The following is a 20,283-nucleotide window of genomic DNA, read 5'->3' on the forward strand; positions in this document are numbered from 1 at the left end:
TTTTCTTTTTAAATCTTAATGCATTCAGAATCCCAGAAAACACTTTATTACTCTTCTAAGAGTGTTAATTATTTAGTCATTTTTAAACAAAGAACGCTAAGTTTCGTTTTCGTCTTAAACGGGGAATCACGTGATTATTCACGAACTGACGTCATCCGTGCCCCTCTGTCGCTCTTTGCTGTGCTGCGAAAGCCAATAGCGTTCTTGCTTTCGTTTGAATTTTTGTAATTAAATTTAACCATTTTAGATTATTAATAACAACGTGATAACGAAGATGTATGTATAATAAATTATGTCCTAATGTAGATGAATGAAAATGTGGGTTTAATATAACGTATTTTTTTAATGTTTTAAATTTTAATGGTACCCACTAAAATATTGTTACCAGTTGACGAAATTTTCTAGTTCAGAGTATTTCAGATTTTTTTTAGTTCAGAAGGAAAAGGGTTATAATCAGTTATGGATGCCTCATATTAGCTATTAAATTTTACACATAATAAAATAAATAAACTAGTTTTTGAAAATTTTATATTGATGTTTCAAAAAAAAAAAAAAAAAAAAAGTTTTCGAAACTACTCGGATACCTTAATGTTTTTAAATCTATTTCAATTAACAACATTTATTTATTTATTTTCCAATTTCCAACGACAAATTTTATTTTTTCAGTTTAAGTTTAATGCAATGTTTTGCCAGAACCTCTTGTATTCGATCCCATTTGCGAAAAATCACATTGCTTTAGCTTAAATTTTCAATTATGCCTCGTTTTCTTTCCCCCCCCCCCTTGATAGATGAAGGCTGATAGGGTTGTAAGTATACTCTTTTTAGGGGTGATTGTGACCCCAAGTCAAAATTCCAGAAAATTTCTTGAGTTTAAAAAAAAAAAAAAAAAAAAAAAAAAAAAAAAAAAAAACAGTTTAAATTTAAAAAAAATTTAAACAAGTTTTTTCTTCTTTTTTCTCAATATTTCTTAGTTTACTTAAAATATATTTAAAAATTTTACACATACCTATGATGACCTGGAGAAGTAATTAAAATTTACAAATATTAATATTAATATTTACAAATATTAATATTAATATTTACAAATATTAATATTAATATTTACAAATATTAATATAATTAATATTCTTTCTTGAGTTTATGATTAGACTATTTGAGTTTATGATACAACTATTTACTGATAAAAAATTAATATTAATCATGACTAAAGTATCTCTCTGGCTCTCCCTTACAAACAAATAAAATAAACTGTGTTTTTAAGTTCCACCTTTGAAAATTTGATTTCCGGACACTTCTGTGATCAATGATTTTTTGAAACGTCTGGACCCTCGATCTCCGGAAACTTCCGGAGCACTGTTAGTGAAAATTCCGGAAATCCGTATTTTTTCCGGAGCACAATCAGCCCTGCTATCACATTGGGGACCCGGACGGGATATGAACACGATGGATGGTCCACATTGACTCACAAATAGCGCTCAAAAATTCTCCGGTGAAGTAAAGTAAATTAGTGGCATTCGTTAATCGAATTCTATCACAGATAAAATTCTGGATTAATGGAACGTAATTACCACTAAAAATATTAAATACCAAATCACTAGTATGTTAACTTGATTCTTACTTGAGGTACTTTTTGATAGATGAAGGTTGACAGGGTCGTAAGTAATTCCGCAATCGTAATTAGTTTCGAAAAACAGGAGTAGCATCAGAGTTTTCCAGCATCAATAATTAATCAATATTCAAGAAATACGCTTTCGAAAAAACAAGTAAAATTGCGGGTAATTCATAATTGGGCAAAAAATAAAAATGATCGATTCGATTTATTAGACCTTTTCAAGCTCCGGGTGTTACAAAGGGTTTACGATTAAATTTCTTTTGCGTGTGCTAACTCTGCCCTTCTATAAATACATGAAATGCTTCCATTTCCCTTCACACAGAGTATTGGGAAAAGTATTTTAAAAGCATACTCATTGGAAGAAAAAAAAATAGAAGTTTGATGGTAACCGAAAAGAAAGTGCAAATAATTGCAATCCATCACATGATAAATTATTCAAGGGGAAGAAATTAGTTCTTATGAACACGATTAAGTACATAATTGATTTAAGATGGATTTATAACTATTTCCATTAAAGAAATGCGTTTTCTAGTCGATAATAAACGACAAAATGTGATTAATATTTTAGGCAACAATTTTTGATGTTTTTGTTCTGTTCAGAACTCTAGTTAGAATTCAAATTAGAAACTTAGTTTAGAAGAGGGGGGAAAGTGGGGGAAGGAAGAAAAAGGGGCATAATTGAAAAGTTAAACTAAAGATGAGATTTTCCGCAAATTTGATCGAACACAAAAGGTTCTGACAAATCATTTTGAGCATTAGGAGTTCGAAGATAAAAAAATTATATCCACAGGGGAATTTATTTTTTTAAACACTTTATTTAAAAGTGGTCTGACAATTTTGGTATGATATGGTTTACTGATTTCTACCTCATTTTTGACTACGAAACTTTAAATGACAAAAAGTGCTTAAAACAAGCATAATTTGATTAATTACACTCTCATTTCTCAAGAATTATTCATTTGATTCCATTCTAATTTCGGGATATTCTCAAGTCATTGAAGAGTTTCACTGGAAATATTCTGATGAAGCATTGCCCTAAACTCCAGCGGAGAAACAATTCGAAACCGTTCGTACGATTGGTTACTTGCACTTCAAGAAGAAGACTCTCCATACCCACACGTGACCTATACGTCAGCACTAGCTATTCTTTATCAGCAAAATGGCGCAATAAATTTGAGCAACGTTTCTCTACATAAATTATAATGCTTATTAATTAAATACAAAGGTTAGTTAAATACAAAGCCATTTCGCATCTCGTCTATTTCTTTTACTTACCTTAAATTTATTATTTATTTATGTATTTTATTGTAACAGCGATATATTTTTGTTTTGCGTACCTGGCAACTTCGATGCATAATTAGTTTGCTTATGTTCCAAATGGCTTCGTGCCTGTCTTTGTGTTAAGTAAGAAATATAGAGTGAAAGAATTGAAATATTTGCGAAAGAATATAGACTGTGTTACTTAAGAAAATTGGTACTTGACAGGCTAGGCTTACTCGATATAGAATGGAAAGAGCAGTTGCTAACGTAAACAAATGCTACGTTTCAACAATTCATCAGGATCGATACACCCACACTACGTCACTTTCAGGTATCCGATTGGATTAGTATAAGAAAACAAGCTCTTTAACCCGCAGTACGTTTCGGACAAATAAAAACCGAGGAAGTTGAAATCAAATTCCAGCATTCACCAATCAAAAGAACACATACACAAAGAAAAAAAGCATAGTGGGTAAGGAAAAGTGAACAAGAAATATCGCGATTTGAACATTTACAGTTAGACCTACCGTTTGAATCCCGAAAACAAAATGAGCACACTTTGGAATTTGCAATATTTCCAGTTTTCAAACAAATTTTAACGCTATTTCAAAGCTATATAAATTTAATCAGAATTGTGACGAATTTACGATTAGCTAGAGTGATAAAACATTATTTAAAATTCTGCTCAAGCAATGGCGATTAAAGTTGTAATTCTTTTCATAAATGTTAGAAGAGAAATTTATCTTCTATTTTATTGCTAATAAAAATGTTGACCGATACAAACAAGCTGAGAGCACTGAAAAAGAACTGAAAAATCTTAAGTTAAAATAAGAATTTTAAAAAACTGTGTTTTTCAAGAGGATGGGAAGAAAATTATCTTATTTTTATTACACTTAAAACGTAGTGCTGCGCATCACTTTCAAAAGGTGTGGAGGTGATTTTTAGAGGTCATAGGATTTAGAAACGCTATAAAAATAGAATAATAATAGTTATAAACAGCCGTGATGGCTCAGGGGATAGAGCGTTCGCCTTCCAATGAGGTGAACTCTGGTTCGAATCCCATCGATGGCTGGTCGATACTCGCACAGACCACAGTACTGACGTAAAATATCCTCAGTGATGGTAGACGGATCATGGGTTGGAGTCCCCTTGCCGTATGGCTAACCGTGGGACGTTTTCGTGGTTTTCCTCTCCTTGTAACGCAAATACGGGTGAGTTCCATCGAAAAGTCCTCCACAAAGGCAAATTTCTCCCAGTACTTGATCCAGGAGTTTTCCTGATTTATGAATTGGGTTCAAAATTACAAGGCTACGGAGTTGAACATCAGTAGTCGGCTTGGGTCGGTTGTTGGAAGAAAAAAAAAAATTTATAACTGATTTCGTATTTCAATTTTTCGTTTCAGCAATAACAAAAGTTAAAAAAAATATTCCCTTTTTTTTTTTTTTTTGGTTTACCTGAGAAATGTTCTCTCTTTTTCTTTTTAATTTTCTTATAAGAAGTATTTTAATTTTAAAAAAAAATATTAAATAATTTTTTGTTACAATTTGCCTCTAAGTTGCTACAAAAGAAAAAAAGAAAACAATGATGACTGTCTTTATTTTTTATATTTTCAATAAAAAAGATAGCCAAATCATTTGATCCATAATGATAATCCTCTTTGACCATGTCACTTCATTTAGTTTTTAATCCTATCAACAGCTCTCGTCGCAAGACATCAAAACCAATCACTTCGATTGAAAGTAAAAATCCGCACACTTAAGAAAATAAATAGAACTAGGTGCACGAGACAACGCCAAAAAATTATAAATAATGCCAATTAAAAAAGAAACCGCCAATTAAAATCCCATGCATTTTTCAGATAGCCAAATACTCTCTCTCCCCCCTCCTTTCTATCGCCTTCCGGATTTCATTCTTCTTTTCAATATCTCATTAAAAAAAAACATATTTAAAGATTAAAAGTCCAAACGAGAAGAGTGGGCATAAATAAATATAAAAAAAAAACGTATACATAATAATAAAAAAAAAACCTGCCCCACCCTTTGCGAAAGAAGACTTGCTCATTAAAGGAATAATGCCTTTATTCGACTTGACAATGGCAGCGATTAATACCAGATGAATAATCGAATGGCTAAAAATTAATTAATTTTTTTGAATAAACTATCGGGATCAGTTACATGATCATTTGGCATGCTTCATTCATACAGAGCAAATACGTTATCGTTTTCGGCAATCGCCTTTCATTCATTCGCCCGTTGAAAGAAAACATTTACTTTAATCTTTTCAATTTTCTTCTTTTTTTTTTTCTCTTTCAAATAATAAAAATGCGATCTTGAAGGAATGAAAATAACATTTCCAGGTCGAATAATGTTTCATTTATTTCATAGGTAACAAAAATATGTGTAGTAAGAATAAGAGTTGAGACACTTGGAGACGAGCAAATAGTATTCCAGATTGCGTGATGTTTTATTTATTTTAAAGGCAATAAAGAACAGCGAAATGATACATTATGGGTAGTAAGAAAAGGAGATGAGACTCTTGGAGACAAGCAAATAATATTGAGGGTAGTATCATGTTTTATTTATTTTAAAGGCAATAAATAAAAACAGTAGAATGTTACATTATGGATAGTAAGAAAAGATGAGATTCTTGGAGACAAGCAAATAATATTGAAGGATGCATACTGTTTTATTCATTTTAAAGGCAATAAATAAAAACAGCAAAATGTTAAAATATGGGTAGTAAGAAAAAGAGATGAAATTCTTGGAGACAAGCAAAAAATATTGAAGGATGCATGATGTTTTATTCATTTTAAAGGCAATACATAAAATCAGCAGAATGTTGTTTTATGGGTAGCACGGATCATAATGAGAATATATATAGCACAATAATGAGAAAAAGGATAAAAAGAAAAAAGGGAAAAGCGAAGAAAATTAATAAGTTTTATTTACTGCTCATGAGCAAGTACATACACTGGTTATCATAAATTAAGGAAAATTCACAAAAATCGCGATAACTCAAAAAATTACACATGGAATTTTATGAAACTTACCCACAATATACAACACATAGTAAGGTATTAAACAACATAAAAAGAAATTATCAGACATTAATAGTAGTATAGAAATTAGCACATGTATAAAATAAACAAATTGGAAGTATCGGTTTGCAATAGAAAAAGTACCTTTAATATGGAATATGATTGCCTCTAGAAGCAATACAGCACAAACAGCGATGTGTGATGCTTTCAATTATGCGGTCTATCAGTTCAATAGGAAGTGAGAGCCATTGCTCTTGTAAAGCAGTTGCAAGCGTGGCAAGGGTCTGAGGGGGCGGATTGATGGCAGATACACGCCTCCCTAGAGCATCCCAAACGTGCTCGATAGGATTCAAGTCCGGGGATCGAGCTGGCCACTCCATGCGAGTAATTGTTTCCTGTTGAAGATAATCATCAACAATGCGAGCTCTGTGTGGTCTTGCATTATCGTCCTGTAACAGGAAGCAATCACCAATTGCCCCGGCATATGGGCGCACATAAGCATCAAGGATGTTGTCTCGATAAACCTGAGCATTCACGGTTCCCCTTGGAAAGACATGGAGGTATGTGCGCCCTCCTAAGGATATGCCTCCCCAAACACAGACACTGCCTCTTCCGTATGCATCTCTTTCACGGATGTTTGATGGATGATAACGGGTCCCAGGTTCTCTCCATATCAAATAACGTCTACTGTCACTTTCTAGACTAAACCTGGACTCATCCGTAAAGAGAACAGGCCTCCATTGATCTGACGTCCAGTGGACATGTTGTCGGGCCCACTGCAAACGGTCTCTCCTATGGCGTGATGTGAGCGGCACGCAAATGGCTGGTCGTCTCGCATACAGACCACCTTCGTGGAGCCTTCTGCGCACAGTTGACGTTGACACCAACCTTCCGGTGGCTGCAGCAAGAGAGGATCTAAGATGTGTCGGAGTAGCGGTTCTATTCCTGCGTGCACTTAATGTCAAATATCGGTCATCGGCACTGGTCGTAACAGTTGGCCGTCCTTGACTGAACCTCCTAGATGCCGAATCTGTGGTTTGAAATTGCCTCCAAAGTCTATGAACCACAGATGGACTCACATTTAGCCATCTGGCCACTTCTGATTGACTCTGCCCTGCCTCTAGTCTCCCGATGGCTCTCCATCGTAGTTCTTCAGGCAAATGATGCCTAGAGGTCATTATTACGAATTGGCTATCTCAGATTTTCAATGTCGCAATCACAGTAAAATTTGTGTGCTTTCTCTCAAACTTGGACTTTTATGCTCCAGGCAGATGACGTAAGCCGAGTGCAGCGCCACTAATTTACATATTGCAATTTTACTCAGCTACTCTTAGTGGACAACATATGCAAATTTTGCACGGTTTGGCTTACTTTTGAAAGAGTTATCGCTATTTTTGTGATTTTTCCTTAATTTATGATAACCAGTGTAGAACTCATAAAATAAGTTTAAAATGCGGGGAAAAAAAGCATTAAATAATACAGGGTGCGTAGCCAAATCTCTCAACAAACAATAAGCACCTTTTAAGTACTTTTTATGCATTCAAAAAATATTTTTAAGCACTATATACATTAACAAAATGCAAAATAATTTTCAAAGACTTTACATGATCATGAGAAAAAATAACTAGTTTCTGACAATGAACTCTTTTTCTTGATTATATATAAACCACTATAAAATGATCCAGAGATTTTTCGGTTCGATATCAGAGGGTGGAAAATGAAGCCAGAAATTGAGAATATCTTGCAAAATGCAGCAGAGTTGCACACGAGAGAGCAATAATCTCACCGAACCCAGCTCAGTAGACACACATGCGGACTCGCAAGTATTTCATCAAAAATGTAAAATGATTAGCGCTTTCATACGCTATAGACCGACAGTACGCCGAAATAGATGGTGGTTGAAGGAATTCTGAAAACGTTGAATAGAACAAATGTGAAAAGTACGCTTTTGCATAATACGTGGCTGAAAATCGACATGGTAAAGGAGAAAAATCTCATTTTCAAAAAGGGAAAAATTAAGCACTTTTTAAAAACACTTAATGAAAAAAAACACCTTTAATTGCTTTTGAAAAAACGAAAATCGAAAATAAGCAGTTTGTAAAAGCGCTACGCACCATGTAATAAAGAGATAAAGGAAAAGAGAAAAAAAATTATTCAAATAAAATATTTTTAAAATTTTTTATATATATATATATATATATATATATATATATATATATATATATATATATATATAACCGTATCAATTTTTGTATCCTATTATAGGAAAAACATTAAACATGATAAATAATGACAGCTGTTATAAGCCATTTAAGTGTTTAGAAATAACTCCCAATTTATCAGACCACCCTTCTTCGAACAGCATTTTCCAATTTCTCTCAACAAATTCCGTAAATTATATCTAATAAAATAAATGGCACGATCCGCAAATAATTTATTATTGCGAGAGATGAATTGATGAGTTCGAAGAAGAAAAAAAAAAATTCGAAAACATCGGAGTATTTTGGATGATGGAGAAGCTTTGGACCAAATACACCTTCATGCATCGCTGCATCCAAAGAAATTCATCCGCTTCCCCCCCCCCTCCAACTTTCCAAAGGAATGCCCTATATATAGAAATAGGTTGGAAAATTTTTCAATTTTATTTATTTAAAAAAAAATAATTACATTTCTTTTATTCGACTATTTTTAAAATGACTCAAAAGCGCCATGTCATTTTTCATTAAACTCGAATTATGTATGCAATGATAATAGAGTTGAGAAAGAGAAAACAAGTTCGTAAAGTAAATAATGATAGGGACCCCATTGTTGTTAAAAAGAAAAAGTAAATTATGTTATTTCGATTTTAACTCACGAGTTCGTAATATAGTTTTAAAGAAGGTGTCTTTTGTTTTAGAAAACGTCATTATAACGTCATTATAGAAAACGTCAACATTTCTTTTTTTTCTGATTGAAAATATAGCGTTGATTTGTATTTTTATTTTACATGTGTTACAAATCTCATTATTTCAACAGCAATATTCGTCATTAACGAACACAATTTTATGTATACAATAGAATGATCTTATATAGTATATCCGGTTCGAAATTAGTCATTTTGTGCAATTTTGAGACTTACATTTGAAACTTTTGCTGATAAAAAATGCGATTAAAATCAAACCAAAGAACATTTGAAAATTATAGTGTTATTCAAAGAAAAAAAAATTTAGAACATTTTTAGAAAGTAATTTCTTTTTTCTATTAACAGAGCTGCTACTAATCCGAAAAAAATAATATACATACTAATAGTAAAAAAAAAAAATTTTTTTCAAAGAATTAATTTAAAATAACAAAAACGCTGTGTTTATAACAAAAAAAAACTATTATATATTTTTTTTACTTGAACATGAAAATATTTTTTATTCTTATATTAGGGGTGATATTCACGCATTTTATTTGGGGGAAAACTCACTATGGAAAAATCAATAGCAATAACTGCCAAAAATTCGATAGAAATACTCAAATGCACGATTCGAATTTTCCATATTGTTTGAAATATATCGGGATATTTAAAAACCATGTGAAAATTAATATCAGTAACTACCGAAAATTAAATCGAAAAATTACATCGATTTACGATACTATCGGCGTAAATTGAGAGAGTCAAAAAGTGATTAACAAAATGCATCATTCAAATATTACATGACAATTTCTGTGGAAAAGAAAACTAAAATTTTTTACTTTTCAAAAGAAAAATCTTTCTGCAAGAACTCTGTAACGTTCTGCGACATCGTCATGTCGCCGTGTCGCTGCGATTCTGCCACGGGGGAGCAGTATAACACTATAGTAAATGAACTAGTTTAATATAGCTAAAATACCATCCTAAAATAATCCATAGATTGGCACTATGAGTGGTTACCATCTATATATATATTTCTCTTACACGGCGACAAAAAAAAAACCTCATTACAACTCCCCAAATGGCAACGCTAGAAAATCGACCCATGATTGCCGCTAAAAATGTCACATGCCAAATCTAGCCGAGATGGCTCAACATACAGCACTTTTAAAAACGGAAACTGAAATCACCAGTGAGAGCATAAGCTAGGCAGAAGTGAGTAGTCTTTGTCGATAGATCTCTATTTTAGTATTTTGTCGAAAGCGCTTTTTTTCACGAATTTATACATTACGAATTTATTTGACGATTTTTGATTTATATCACGAATTTATTTGTTTTACTAGAATTTATTTGTTTGTGCAGATTTTTCCATTGCCATTCACTTATTTCAATTTTTTATAGACTTAATTATAGCCAAAATTTTAACCTTTTTAAAGAGATATCAGTTTTAGAAATTTTATCTTAAGATTTCATACTCTGGCACACTTCTAATAGGTTTAACGTATTACATGTCATTTATTTGAATTCAAATTTATTTTAATGACTTAGTATTTACTAAAAAGATGCAATTTTTTTTTAAAAAAAAATGCTTTTATATGGATTTAAATGATTGTTTTGAATTCTTGGAATTTTGTGCATTTGCAATGTACCTAAGTTAGTAGCGAGGGAAGCGAGCTTGGTTTGCGAAGCAAACCATATAAGATTGGGTAGCAATTTTCGGGGAATAGCGAGCGTTAGCGAGCAGGCGGCCCAGCCCACTAGTTTTCTAAAAGACGAGAACAAGAAACAAAATTCCCTGTATTTTTGCTGAAAATCCCTGTTATTTTAGGTGATTTTTGAATTCCCTGCATTTTTCAGGTTTTCCATGAATGTAATTCAGGGATGTAATTCATGGAAACCTGAAAATATATGATTGCTGAATGTAATTCACCGCTCAGATATTTACAGTGTATTATCATTAGAGTTTTACAAACAATGGTTATCTATGAAAGCTCTGATATCCGAGGAATTAACATATTTAATTTTTCCGACACATTCCTTTCAGGACCCATTCTACAATCAATTTATTTTATTTCGCAGAGTATGCAATCAATAGTCCAACTATACCTAACATATGATTGAGCGATAATGAGAAATGATAAAGTTAAATGATTAATTGCTAAATTAAAATTGCAAAAATAATATATTTTTTTTAGAGTGATTAAGGTGTGAGAGTCCCTGCGGTGTTGAAAATTAATGATAATCATCGTCACATTCCAATGCAAATATGCTAACTACAACTATTAGTTCCTCATTTTAAATGCAGTCACATTAAAATAAGTATATTTTAACTATTCACTTTATTAATTGCTTTTCACCTCTACGTAACACGCATTATTAGTTAGCGCTTAAAAAAGATTATAAAAAGAAACAAAAATTTTAATTAAAAAGAATTTAATTTATGTATTTCATTCCTTTTTCAGTCGGGTAATGATTTGGGAATCCAACGTCCAACGATCCTTCTGGAATAATAGTTTAATTACACGATATGGGATTTTACATAACTAAGAAGAAAAAATGAATTTTAAGTGCAATTAAATAATATCGAACGAAATTATATACTTTTGGGTGTTCGATTAACATATAGAAACGTTCACCTCCCCTCCCCCCACACACCTAACTGGATGGAAGACGTGGATGATGACATATATGGATAGATTGACCCATATTTTAAATAAAAGTTGAATTTTAATGCCCTTATATGACTGACAAAGTTACTCGAAAGTACAAATTAGAATTGCGAAAATGCCTCTTTCGATTTAGTTAAGATAACTACTAATTATTTAACGCTGCAAGCTATACATGTCGAAACTGAAGTTAGAAATCGAGATTTGTTAATTAACACTCAATTATATGAACGATACTTGGTCTCTGGCCTCAATCTAAAATCGCATTAACAAATGAAATTTCGGTAATAAGACAAAACAAAAAATTGTATGAAAAATGTTTTTTTTTTTTTTTTTTTTTTTTTTAAGAAAACAAACCAAACGGAAGAAATAATTTTTTTGTTTTAGTCAAATCTGAAAAAAAGAAAACCATAACTCATGTCACTTTAGAAAGATTAATAAAAATTAAAATTTTTTAAAAACTATACGTTTCTTAAGTGAATTAAAAACAAGAAAATTTTATTTATGCCAAACCCAAAACGAAAAATATCACATATCACTTTAGAACAGGGTGCGTAGCCAAATCTTTCAACAAAAAATAAGCACCATTTAAGTGCTTTTTAAGCACTCAAAAACCGGGGTCCGATCACGGCGATGGCTGGTCGATACGAATTCCGCATCCCGCTTGCACCGACAGCAGTGCTGACGTGAAATATCCTCTGTGGTAGACGGATCATGCGTTAGAGTCCTCTTGCCGTCAGGCTAACCGTGGGGGGTTCTTGTGGTTTTCCTCTCCATGTAACGCAAATGCGGATTAGTTCCATCAAAAAAGTCCTCCACGAAGGCAAATTTCTCCCAATACTTGATCCAGGAGTTCCCTTGTCTTCTGGAATGGGTTCAAAATTTCACGTCTACGGAGTTGACCATTAGTAGTCGTCAACTCGAAATTGGGTCGGCTGTTCAACCACGGTTATAAAATAAAATATCAAAACATACTACCTTTATTATATGAAAGCTTGATTTGATGTTAAGTTAAAGCAGTGGTCGGAAAAGCTACATTATTTTTGTAGTTTACAACAATCACAACTATTTGGTGACAAATGTAGTTACCTACAACTAATTTTTTTAAAATGTAGTGACTACTAAAATCGGAGGGGTGAAGAACTAAGATGAAGCTTGGAGAGGGGTGCTAGAGGATTATCCTTTATCGCCTCTTATTTGCAAATTATTTATAACAAGCTGATTATAATGCTGATTAGTAGAGGAAAGCACGTGATTTTTTGAAAGTTATTATCTTAAAATTTCAAAAATTTATTCTTAATTTAAGTTATTTAATTTCAGACAATTTATCAAAAATGAAGTAAAATAATTCTATATTTATCACTTAATATAAACGGTGTTTTAAAAATCCTACATTTCCATGAATTATAACTTAATGTTAGTTAATAATTTTAGTTTGCAGTTATTTTATTAAATTTATGTTATGTTACTAATGTTCAGTTATTAATTATTATTAATTTCTTATAAACATTGCGAAATGTTTCTTAAATATAAGTTCTCAAATGTTTTAATGTTGGTTTCAATTTTTCCTTGGTTTACATTTATGCGCATTTTAATTTTTCTTAGTTATGATACTCAACTTATACCAGTTTTTTCCATTATTTCGATTGTAACTTAATGATGTTAATGCTAAGTTCTCCTAATTGTAGTTATTTAGTTTAATTTACGTACAATGCAAATTTTTATTAATTATAGTTATTTTTTATCAACATTTTGTAAAAAAATTTTAGGAAAATTTTCAATTTCCTAAATGCCTCTAAATACGCCATTTATTTTAACGCTCAGCTGCAGCCACGGGGTAAGTTTCATTGGTTCCGTTGACGGACCAATCAAATTCGAAAAATTAGTTAGGTTAAAATCAGTATTTTTTTACTAAATAGTCGTTAAAAGTAGTTTCTAGAAATCGCTACTGTTTTTTTTTTTATCGCAATACTTACTACGCTACTTTTTTTAAAAAAGTAGTGTAAAAGTAGTGTTTTTTAAAAAGTAGCTTACTACACAACAAACTACGAAAAGAACTACGACTACAGTAGTTTCATTACTTGTAGTGCGCTAGTTCTCGAACATTGGATTCAAGCAAGCATTCGCGACTGCATTTAGTTTCGTTTTTATTTCTTTATCAAAATGTATAAATATGCTTTCATAACAATATAAAAGCTTTTAAAATTTAAACAGAATTCTGACAGAAATTTAATGCTCTACCCCTTAATGCATGGTCTCATTCTAGGTGATAAAAGAAAGACTTTTTTAAAAATATTTTTGGAAGACTGAGAAAAATTTTCCTATCAAGTAATAGAGATGCAGAAAAATTAAGGACTTTTAAAAATCTTGTACCAAAATTAAGTACTTTTAAGGGCCCTTATTTTCCAAAATAAAAATTAAGCAGTATTTAAGGACTTTTAAGGAACGTGGGAAACCTATAGTTGCTTTTAGTACCCTAAAGCAGTGTTCCCCAACCTTTTTATCACTGCGGACCTGTCAACGTTTGATAATTTTACCGCTGCCCGTAGGAGGGGGTGGGGACGTTGATTGTTTATATTTTAGATTATTTTGATTTAATAATTGTAATTTAATTGTATTTAAACACGCCTTCAAAATAAAATACAGTTACACCAAAAAATAAATATAAAGTGATTTAAAATTTTAATTTACTAGAACAATAAATTAATGGGAACCCTGAGCTTATTTCTTCGCAATGAGATGGTTCCAACTAGGGGTAATCGTTTTAAAACGTTAAAAAATTTAAGTCACTACCTTCGGGAGCCCTTTTTTTAAATAAATAAAATAATGGAACACAGATATTTTTAATTTTTGGTATAAACCTAGGAATTTAAATTCAGTTTCAATGAAATGTGCGGCCCGGTACCATTTGATCTACGGACCGATACCGGTCCGCGGACCGGTAGTTGGGGAACACTACCCTAAAGCATTGAAATAGTTGCCTAAATGAGAACAAAAATATTACTAAAATTATATTAAATGACTTAATAGTCATATACAATGATCCATTTAGTCAAGTTGGTGGCAAATATGATAATTTTTAAATAAACATTCGTGCTCTAGCACTAAATTTTCAAATCAAAAAAATTTGTATAATAGCAGAAAATTAAACACTTTTAATTACAAGAGAATCATTCAAAAAATATTTTTTCATTAAAAAAAAACATACTTTTTTATAAACAAAAATTTCAGTTTAACCAATAATTGATTTAGCAAATACAGTGTTGACAAATCATTCAACCAAACATAAGCACCTTTTAAGTACTTTTCAAGTACTCAAAAAATATTTTCAGCACTATATACATTAACAAAATGCAAAATAATTTTCAAAGACTTCACATGATTATGATAAACTAACTAGTTTCTGACATAGAACTCTTTTCATGATTATATTAGCCACCATAAAAAAAGATCAAGATATTCTTTGGTTCGATTTCAGAGTGTGGAAAATGAAGCCTGAAATTGAGAATATCTTGCAAAATGCAGCAGAGTTGCACACGAGAGTGCTACAATCTCACCGAACCTAGCACAGTAGACGCGCATGCGGACTCGCAAGTATTTCATCAAATATGTAAAATGATTTGCGTTTCTATACGATATGGATCAACGGTACGCCAAAATTGATTGTGGTTGAATTGAATAGAACAATTAGAAAAGCACGCTTTTGCACAGTGCATGGCGAAAATCGACATGGTAAAGAAAAAAAAATCTCACTTTCGAAAAGGGAAAATTAAGCACTTTTTTAAAACACCCAATGAAAAGAACACCTCTAAGGGCTTTTAATAAACGAAAATCAAAAATAAGCACTTTTAAGCACTTTTTAAAAAGGCTACGCACCATGATATACATACACCGAACAGCCATTACATTATGACCACCCTGCTAATAATATGTAGAACCACCTTTAGCCCTCAAAACTGCTAGCACCCGCCGTGGCATTGATTCCACAAGGTGCTGATAGGTAGTCTGAGGTATCTGGTACCAAGCGCTCACCAAATGATCCTGTAATTCCCTCACATTGCGAGGGGGTAGCGTGGCAGCACGATTTTGGTTTTCCAAGAAGGACCACAAATGCTTTATTGGATTAAGGTCAGGTGAATTTGGGGGCAAAGATCTCACTTGAAAGTCACTGGAATGTTCCTCGACGATTCGACCCTTATGACATGGTGCATTATCCTGTTGGTAAACACCACCCCCCGTAGGAAAAACTGTTGCCATGAATGGGTGAAATAGGTCTGCAGCTATGTTCAAGTAGCTTACAGACGTCAGGGATTGTTCTATGAGGATTATGGATCCTAATGTGCCCCATGGAAACATTGTTCCTGGGCGAGAAACCATGAAAGCCTGGGCGAGCCCATTGTTATAGATGGAGGATGGTCATAATGTAATGGCTCTTCCGTGTATATATTTATTGTGAAAAGTGATTATTCGAAATTCACGAATTGTAATAATAGTATTAAAAATTGGGTTTTTAAAAATCATGCAGAATTTCGTAGCAATAACTGTTATAAAGGCGATCGAGAAACAAAATAGATTTACAATGCAATCTGTACAAATTGAGGGCATTAAAAAGTGATGACTCAAATTTGCAATTCAACATTTTTTATTTTAAAAAAAAATTGTGTTCAGAAGCTACCGCGAGCCACATGTTGATAACCCAATTTAAGCTTTAAAAAAAAAAAACGTAGGAGCACAGGAAAGACTCCCAATTGTCTCCTTTTTCTGAAAATAGTTGCTTTTTTAGCCTTTTCAGGCAAAAAAAATTGCCATAGTCACCTCAGATCGTAAATACAGAGTATCTGCTACAGTTTAGATTTTGAAATTCATGACTTTTCATGACTAATTTCAAGAATTTTGCATGAATTAACGAAGTTACTATTTTCTCCGACGAAAACACAACACTAAATTTAAAAAAGCATTATAATAACATCAATTGAAGTGATAGGTATAACAAAAACTTTATACTCTGGGTCTTCATATTTATAGATTTTAAATTAAAAAACAGAGTAAAGAAAGAATTGAAGCAATAAAATAGCTGGGGGAAAAATAGAAAAGCAAATTTTTTTTTTCTGCAGAATTATATTCTAAAGATGCTTTTCATGTTCATCAGAAAGGAAAGAAATACTCCTGCTTTTTCTGTTCTCATTTCAGAATAATAATAAAAAAATCGCCAATGACTGGCTTGCTTCAGCTAGAATTTTGAATTGATAAAGTAAAAAAAAAATAATAACAAAAATTCTGAAATCACGGAATTTAAAAGATAATTTGCTCTAGAAATGATGTTTTTTCCAGGGCTCGAAAAACCGCCCGTCCTCGGCGGTCAAAAACTCCCCGCGGACAACAAATTTCTCGAATCCAGCGTCCGCGCGGACGGCCATTTTCCCGTTAATGTTCGTGATACATTTTCAATTTTTGTTATCTTACAAGAGTCTAGCGCCTCACTTCTAAAATGACCCTCTAATCTCGAAATACAGCAACATACTGCTCATGATGGAATTGATGTTTTCTCTGTCTGGGAGTACTGCAGCGGTTGAAAGGGGCTTTTCAGCAATGAACTTACAAAAAAAAAAACAAAAAAAAACATTACTTACTGGTCTTAAACAAAAAGCGTTAAACGCATTTATGAACATCTACCTAAATGGAAAACCTCTTTCAGATTTCAGTGCAGAAACCTCTGTAAATCATAGGCTTGATTGTGGAACTGGCAAGCGTCATATTTGATTCATTTAAAAAACGCAGTACCATCGGATAAATTGACATGATAATTGACAGATAACTTAACCTTTGTTATTTAAATTATTTCGTCAAAGAAATAAATTATTTCATAATAGAAATACCAGGTTTTACTATTAGTAACTTGGTATTTCTTTTATTACTGTATAATGTAATCTGTAATCCGAGTAACTACTAATTCATTGTGCAATTTATATAAATGTTTGTAATAAATAAGAGAAAATTATATTTTTATTTATTTAGAAGCTACGGGTTAGCTTCAAAGGAGGACGGGTACATTGTTGGACAAGCCGTCCTCGGGAACGGGTAAAATTTCTGAGTTCTTTCGAGCCCTGGTTTTTTCTTTCATTTTTTGAAAGAACATCATAATTTTTAAAAAAACACGACAAAAACATTTTATATTCTCATAAAATATGACTGTGAATGGGAATTTTGTTACAAATTCAGATATTCGGAAAACCATGAATGGTGTGGGGGAAAGGTTACATTCCATTTTAAAAATTAGATTTTTAGGCGACTTTCATGACTAAAATGAAAATGAAAATGATCCATGACTTTCCATATTTTTTTTTTCTTTAAATATTTAAAATCATGACATTTCATGAAAAATTTAGTTCAATACCGAAATTCATGACTTTCCACGATTTCTCATGACTTTCCAGGTGTGCAGATACGCTGTAAATAGTTGCAAATAGTCGCTTGTGGCAACCCAGCCACCTTTTTTGGCAAAAAAAAAAAATTTTTTTTACGAGTATTTTATTTTTTAAAAATGAATATGTAATTAATATGAATATTTCATATTATTTAAAAACTAACTTTATTTCACGCTTGTTTCGTAAAATTTTTCTTCATTTTAGAAATAAACCTTGTAATGTTTACTCTGTTTTGAGACATCTTTCAAAGGAAATGTCTTATCAACAGTTTTTTTTTTATTCGTTTAAAATTTTCAATTTTTGAAAAAGCTGCCACTCATACAAATGTTACAACTGGACAAAAACTTTCATTTTAGTTATTTTTTATTAAATAATTTAAAAAAATGTCTCCCATATAAAAGTAAAATTAATTAATGAAATTTAAATAATGAATATTTGAAAAAACTGTATTAACAACAAGTGTCAACCACTACAAGTTTAAAAAAAATTTATTTGTACTTGAGTGTATGAATAAAAAGTATTTTACTTAACGATTGAAAATTTGTACAAAATATAGGAAGAGTGTGAACTAATAGTAGAAAATGAAAAAAAATAAATAAATAAATAATGAATTTTGAAACACTTACCTGCATCATTCATATCATATTACATCCTTGGTATGCACTTCTATTAAACTTTCAAGGAACGACACGATTAGACATGATTTAGAGAAGCACTAATATTGACGAAATTCCAGTACACTCAATTCAATACACGAATTTTTATCATTCACATTTAATTTTCCATCCATTTATCTATCAAAACAAAATCGCTTTGTTCATTTCAAAAAAAGTAGCATCTATCACGGAAAGTAAACAAAACGGAATCTACAGAAGTAAACAAACTACTAACTGCGGAAGTAAACAAAACACAGATATGAGAGAGAAGAGCAGTTCAGGGGGGAAAAAAATTACTTTTTCTCTTAACGTGCGAAGAGCGGCGATCATAAATTACACTAATAGATCCATTTTAATCGTCACATTCAGCAGACGATGAAGAGAAGCAAGCGATTACAATAAGAGATCTGCCCAATGCGGATATCGAGAAAAGATCGTTTTCTCAACCATTTCTTTTTTCTTGTTTAGAATATTTCTAAGTCGGGAACTGCCCTCATTTCCATCTAAACGGAGCTGACCGTTAAAGGGTGGAACTAGCCGTTAGAATAAGGTAGGGACTGACCAATGGATAAAGAGCGAGGACTTCCGAATTTGACCCGGCCCAAGAAGTGACAAGGGTGTTTCGATTTCGCCTTCTTCGTTTGCGCAAGAATAATAACAACAAAAGGCGAGCTTTTAATTTCGTATTCGCAGGAAAAGGTTTTGTAAATAATGACTGTATATCACTTGGCATTGTGTTTCAAAAAGGAAGCGACAAAAAGGATAAATGCGGGGGACCATTGTTCCAATCTGAATTATGTCCACCCCTCCCCCCCAAAAAACAATCGACATTCGCAACTGCGCAGCAAATATCTATGAGCCGAACGAAGATAAAAACAAATACAGTAAAAGTCCCTTACAACGAAAATTAATAATAGTTGATGAAATTATTTTCAGTCCCAAAAATAAATTACATATACATTTTACGTTTTAAGATATATATATATACAGTCGAACCTCGCTAACTCGAACCTCGATTTCACGAATTTTTCGATATCTCGAAGAAAAAAAATTCCTTTCAAATTTCCTATACACTCAATGTTAAAAAAAACTTGATTTCACGAATTTTTTTTTTCTAATCCCTCGATAACTTGAATTTTTTTTCTCCATAAATAGTGTAGATTTTTTTTCCAAAATTAAAAATATATTCAAAAAAAAAAAAATTTAAGAATGGCTTACAATGATGTGTCTTCCTCTACGATAATGAATGGATTCAAGTCTGGATTCATTAAAAATCACAAAAGTAGTCAAACAATCAATATCGTTAATTCTGCCGAAAACTACACCGAAAATGATTGGGAGAGATTGACCGGACTCATGAAGCTTGATGACATGGAATTTCATAACTTTGTAAACGTAGATGATTCAGTAAAAGTGTGTGGTCAGTGGGATGACAATGATATCATCGCTCAAACGAAAGCTTCGTGTGAACTATCAGAAGAAGAGGATGATGAAATCGAAGATTTACCGCCCGATGTTACTAACAAACAAGCACTTTCTGCAGTGGACACTGTAAGGAGATTTATTGAGAGGCAGCCGAATATGTCAGAGGAGACATTTAAAGCTATAGACCACTTAGAAAGTTTTATAGACAAACTTTCTTACACATCTCTAAAGCAAACAACAATTGAATCTTTTTTTAAATGAAAGTGTAAAAAGTGTTTTTAGAATAAATATGGAATAGTAAATAAGGTATGTAAAGAGCCTTTT

The 20,283-nt window shown here is 32.0% G+C and overlaps 1 protein-coding gene across 3 annotated transcripts in view; it reads right to left on the minus strand.

Annotated features, from left to right (window-relative positions):
• Window positions 1–20,283, minus strand: part of LOC107452364 (uncharacterized) — a 218,805-nt gene that overhangs the window by 120,222 nt on the left and 78,300 nt on the right. The window contains exon 1 of one of the 3 annotated variants that reach the window (XM_087150773.1): window positions 18,505–18,795. The exons of the other annotated variants lie outside the window; for them this stretch is intronic. Within the exon in view, the coding sequence (XP_087006899.1) occupies window positions 18,505–18,517 (13 nt within the window). The 5' untranslated portion in view covers window positions 18,518–18,795. Of the gene's footprint in view, window positions 1–18,504; window positions 18,796–20,283 lie in introns of those variants that run through there. 3 annotated transcript variants of the gene reach the window in all.

The sequence above is a fragment of the Parasteatoda tepidariorum genome, chromosome 9, assembly GCF_982258835.1.
Source record: "Parasteatoda tepidariorum strain Cologne lab strain chromosome 9, Ptep-v5.0, whole genome shotgun sequence".
Taxonomy (NCBI): domain Eukaryota; kingdom Metazoa; phylum Arthropoda; class Arachnida; order Araneae; family Theridiidae; genus Parasteatoda; species Parasteatoda tepidariorum.